The sequence below is a fragment of the Colobus angolensis genome, unplaced genomic scaffold, assembly GCF_000951035.1.
Source record: "Colobus angolensis palliatus isolate OR3802 unplaced genomic scaffold, Cang.pa_1.0 Scaffold652, whole genome shotgun sequence".
Lineage (NCBI taxonomy): Eukaryota > Metazoa > Chordata > Mammalia > Primates > Cercopithecidae > Colobus > Colobus angolensis.
The window spans coordinates 775,301-780,919 of NW_012120177.1; the positions used below are offsets into that span (position 1 = coordinate 775,301).

At 41.2% G+C, this 5,619-nt stretch overlaps 1 protein-coding gene across 1 annotated transcript in view; it reads right to left on the minus strand.

Annotated features, from left to right (window-relative positions):
• The window catches only part of PDE1C (phosphodiesterase 1C, calmodulin-dependent 70kDa), a 93,192-nt gene extending 88,275 nt beyond the window's left edge, over positions 1 to 4,917 (minus strand). Inside the window, exons 1-2 of the mRNA XM_011925696.1 lie at positions 4,799 to 4,917; positions 4,092 to 4,212 (exon numbers count right to left, since the gene is read on the minus strand). Coding sequence (XP_011781086.1) covers positions 4,092 to 4,212; positions 4,799 to 4,917 — 240 coding nt within the window. The remainder of the gene's footprint in view (positions 1 to 4,091; positions 4,213 to 4,798) is intronic.
• Positions 4,918 to 5,619: the final 702 nt, after the last annotated feature.

Genomic DNA, 5,619 nt, shown 5'->3' on the forward strand with positions numbered 1-5,619 from the left:
AATGGCAATCATTAAAAAATCAGGAAACAACAGGTGCTGGAGAGGATGTGGAGAAATAGGAACACTTTTACACTGCTGGTGGGACTGTAAACTAGATCAACCATTGTGGAAAACAGTGTGGCGATTCCTCAAGGATCTAGAATTAGAAATACCACTTGACCCAGCCATACCATTACTGGGGATATACCCAAAGGATTATAAGTCATGCTGCTATAAAGACACATGCACACGTATATTTATTGTGGCACTATTCACAATAGCATAGACTTGGAATCAACCCAAATGTCCATCGATGATAGACTGGATTAAGAAAATGTGGCACATATACACCATGGAATGCTATGCAGCCATAAAAAAGGATGAGTTCGTGTCCTTTGTAGGGACATGGATGCAGCTAGAAACCATCATTCTCAGCAAACTATCACAAGAACAGAAAACCAAACACCTTATGCTCTCACTCATAGGTGGGAATTGAACGAGATCACTTGGACACAGGAAGGAGAACATCACACACCTGGTCCTATTGTGGGGAGGGGGGAGAGGGGAGAGATAGCATTAGGAGATATACCTAATGTAAATGACGAGTTAATGGGTGCAGCACACCAGCATGGCACATGTATACATATGTAACAAACCTGCACGTTGTGCACATGTACCCTAGAACTTAAAGTATAATTTTTTTAAAAAAAGCATTTGGTTTTAAAAGGGAAAGAGTGCATAAAAGTTCAGAAAATTTGCAGCCTGATGATGCAATCGAAAAGAAAAACCCATTTTCTGAGAAGAAATTCAAGCCTGCTGCACAAATTTGTAGAAGTAACAAGGAGACAAGACAATGGGGAAAATGTCTCCAGGGCATGTCAGAAACCTTCCTGGAAGCCCATCACATCACACACCAACAGGCCTAGGAGGAAAAAATGGCTGTGTGCAGCCTAGGGACTTGGTGCCCTGCATCCCAGACATGCTAGTCATGGCTAAAAGGGGCTAGGTACAGCTCAGGCCGTGGCTTCAGAAGGTGCAAGCCCTAAGCCTAGGAGATTTCTGCAGAGTGTTGAGTCTGTGGGCACACAGAAGTCAAGAATTGAGGTTTGGGAACCTCCGCCTAGATTTCAGAGGATGTATGAAACCACCTGGATGTCCAGGCAGAAATTTGCTGCTGGGGCAGGGCCCTCAAGGACAACCTCTGCTAGGGTAGCGTGGAAGCAAAACGTGGAGTTGAAACCCCCACACAGAGTCCCTACTGGGGCACTGCCTAGTGGAGCTGTGAGAAGAAGGCCACCGTCCTCCAGACCCCAGAATGGTAGATCCACTGACAGCTTGCACCATGTGCCTGGAAAAGCAGCAGACGCTCATTGCCAGCCCATGAAAGCAGTCAGGATGGAGGCCATACCCTGCAAAGCCACAGAGGCAGAGCTGCCCAAGACCATGGGAACCCACCTCTTACATCAGCATGACCTGGATGTGAGACATAGAGTCAAAGGGAATCATTTTGGAGCTTTTTTTGACTGCCATGCTGGATTTTTGACTTGCATGGGCCCTGTAACCCCTTTGTTTGGCCAATTTCTCCCATTTGAAATGGCTGTATTTACCCAATGCCTGTACCCACATTATATCTAGGAAATAACTAACTTGCTTTTGATTTTACAGACTCATAGGCAGAAGGGACTTGTCTTGTCTCAGATGAGATTTTGAACTGTGGACTTTTGAGTTAATGTGGAAATGAGTTAAGACTTTGAGGCACTGTTGGGAAGGCATGATCGATTTTGAAAGGTGAGAATATGAGATTTGGGAGGGGCCAGGGTGGAATGATATGGTTTGGCTGTATCCCCACCCAAATCTCATCTTAAATTGTAGCTCCCATAATTCCCACATGTTGTGAAATGAACCCAGTGAGAGAGAACTGAATCCTGGGGGCGGTTTTTCCCATACCATTCTTGTGGTAGTGAATAAGTCTCATGAGAGCTGATGGTTTTATAACGGAAAAAATCCCTTTCGCTTGGATCTCATTCTCTCTCTTTGCTGGCCACTGTGTAAGACATCCCTTTACTCTTCTGCCATGATTGTGAGACCTCCCCAGCCATGTGGAACTGTGTGTCAATTAAACCTCTTTCCTTTATAAATTACTGAGTCTTGAGTATGTCTTTATTAGCAGCATGAGAACAGACTAATACAGGGTGATATTGCAAAAGTATTATCAAAGAAAGCATGATAGGGGGAGTGGAGATTTGGAGAACATCCTACTACTACTATTAGAAAAACAGCCTTTGGAAAAATAGCTCAAAAGAAGCCCTTGGTGAAGGATGATTTTCCAAAGTCACCTGTATAGTTCTAGTTCCTCCCACACCATTGAGTCTCCTTTGAGAACTACTCTGGGAGGCTGAGCAATGACTCTGCAAAGATAATTAACCATAAACTAAATAGGGTACCTGTTGACATACACATATAACAGCTCGAGGGTGCTGTAGCGCATGTGTGTACATGTGTGCATGTGCACCATAGACAGGGTGAAGGAAATGCCTTGCATTTCCTAATGAAAGGGTCTTAAGAAAACATCTGGTCCAACCTTATCCTAAATCCCTCCCTCCCCCCACTCGCCCAACATAAATCATAGATAAGACCATAGGGAATTAGAGAAGCAATTTGATTAGACTCAAGCCATAAATCAGTTGAAATAAACTCCAATAAAAGGTCTTCTGGCATTTGTTTAATGTGCTGTTAATTCTAGCCCCACTTCATTGCTAGATAGTATGTACAGCTTCAGAAGGAAAACACACACACACACAGGTGCCTTCTACAATTTCTCCATTCAAACTCAAAATATAAGAGTAAGAATTATCACAAGAGCAATTGTCTTTCAGAAATCTAAATAAATAGCAAAAGAGCCCATCTCTTTTCAGTTTGCAGGATGAAGTTGTGACTCGTGTTATTAAGTAGTGTTTTATGGAATCAGAAGTCTCTGAATCCATGCTGTTGAACCTCTTTCTTGAATTAGCAAGAATTAACTGAATTAACTATATTAACTTGAATTAATTATAATTTAGGTCCCCAAATCTATGTATCATGTCTTCAATCTCAGGCCCGCATGTCTGGAGGCAGATGTTTGAACGGCAGCACCTCTAGAGATAAGGTTAGCGCACGTGCCTGAATTGGAAACGTTTTAGCCTTGGTGCTAAGAATTTATTTCCCTTTCTGTTTCTCTAGTTCTATGCAGTTTTAAAATTTGTTTTTAAACAATTTATAATAATTAAAGATCCTGCCTATTCTTTTTTTGAGACAGAGTCTCACTCTGTCACCAGGCTGGAGTGCAGTGATGTGATCTAGGCTCTCTGCAACCTCCGCCTCCCAGGTTCAAGCGATTCTCCTGCCTCAGCCTCCCAGGTAGCTGGGATTACAGGCACCCGCCACCACGCCCGGCTAACTTTTGTATTTTTAGTAGAGATGGGGTTTCACCATCTTGGCCAGGATGGTCTCGATCTCCTGGCCTCATGATCCGCCTGCCTCGGCCTCCCAAAGTGCTGGGATTACAGGCGTGAGCCACCGCACCAGACCAATCCTGCCTATTCTTATAGACAACACAACTCTGGAACTTAGGATGCAGTGAAGTTTAAATATAATTGGAATAGTAGTTTCTAGTGATTTCCTGACCCCAAATTGCCACATTTGGTTTAGAATTTTGCATCATGGACTTGTCCACTAGAAAGAAACAACTCAACCAATTATAATAGAGACATGAGCTCAAGATTAACATCTTAATCCTACAGGGTGATGCCAAAGTAACTGTCATTTTGTCGAGCTACTAGCAAAAAAAGTAAAAGAACCCCTCAAATGACATTTTGACAGAAGACTGCCACAAGGAAACACTTTTTTTCCCCAAACAGAAATGCATAGGATAGAAATACTATAATGTCCTAAAAATCAGTATTTAGGTGAGACTCAAACATCACATGACCAAGAAGCAAAATAATCTGTGGAGTCCCCCTCCCCTCTCCAAAATTACTGTAATCTCAATAGTCCTTACCCTAGCATTGCTGAGATATAAAATTCATCAAATATCCAATGATGACAGCCCTGATGGAGAGAGAGCAACAAGGTACCTGTCTGAAGAACTCCTCCAGGAGTGACATTGTCCAGCGATGATGGAGGTCCCACGCTTTTGCTGGATGGCTAATATCTGCCGTATGCAGCATAAGGGATAAGGCTTTCGGCTTTTCAATGCTGTAAACCAAAAGCACCCAAACACATGATGACCACACTCTTCAGAACCTCAATAAGAGTTTTTAAAAAATTATTGAGTTTTTAAAAAATTATTAATTTTTAATCTCTGTCGTCCTTCCATCTCAAACCCCACTTCAGCTAAATTGAGGAAAAGACATCATTTCATCCTACAACCGGGATACTCATTAACTTGGTCTCCATATTTACGGAATTGGACTCTCTGGACTCAAATCCATTTCTGGAATGACTGCATCCTTCAAAAAGACAGCAAGAATCCAAGAGTCACTGACTTTTATGTGTTGCCTCTGCACTGGGGATCTCTGATCATTTAATTTCCCACAGGGAATTATTTTAAATTCTCATTGGGGACAACTGATACTGCCTCTATTATTTTTTCAACCCTGATGAGAACATACCTCATTGTGATAGGTACAACTTTTATGCTTTCTCCTTCAAACGTCACCATTGCATGAGAACACTCTATAAAGTTGTGTTAAAGGAGATGCTGTTTAAAGGGATAGCCACATGGACAAGGACCCATTTAAACACCTATACAAACACAAGCACAAGCCGCAAGCACACTTACGCTTCTGGCTGCTGCAGAGCAGTCTTCATTGCTTTGATTTGTTGGAAGTGACAAGACATATCCGTGGCCATCACCATTTCAATTACCAAGGTTCGAAACTCCCTTTTAGAGACAACCATGGAGGAAAAAGGATGGAAGTCAAAAAATGGAAAACAAAAATCAGTTTTTTTTGTTTTTGCCACTGGTAATCAAAATCAGTTAACTATTTCTGACATTTCTCATCTAATTTGGGTCTTTAAGGTGAGCTTTTTATTTGGAATAAATGAAAGCTAAGGATTAAGGAAATCATTTATGAGGAATATGATACATGGAATACACATACCATTTGGAAAATTAACTCACAGGAAAAAATTCAATGAAACTGAAAATTGTGTTAAAATGCTCTTTTCTCCAAATGAATTCAGAGTTTTAAGAAAGAATTAACTTAAAAATAATCCTAGGAAGTAAATTGATAATCCATATTTCATATTGGATACAGGTAGTCCATCTTTTTAAAAATAGCTTGATTTTTTTAATAGAGTTTTAGGTTGACAGAAAAATTGAGCTTATAGTATAGCTAGTTCCCATATTACCTGTCTTCCTGCACAGTTTCCTTATTTTTAAAGTCTTGTGTTAACGTGGTGCATTTGTTACAACTAGTGAACCAGTACTGATACATTATGTTAACTACAGTCCTTAGTCTACGTTAAGGTTCACCGGGCACATTGCACACTTCTACCAGTTTTGACAAATGCATAATGCCATGTATCCACCATCACAGTATCCTTACAGAACAGATTCAGCACCCTAAAATCCCCTGTGCTCCTTCGATTCACCCCTCT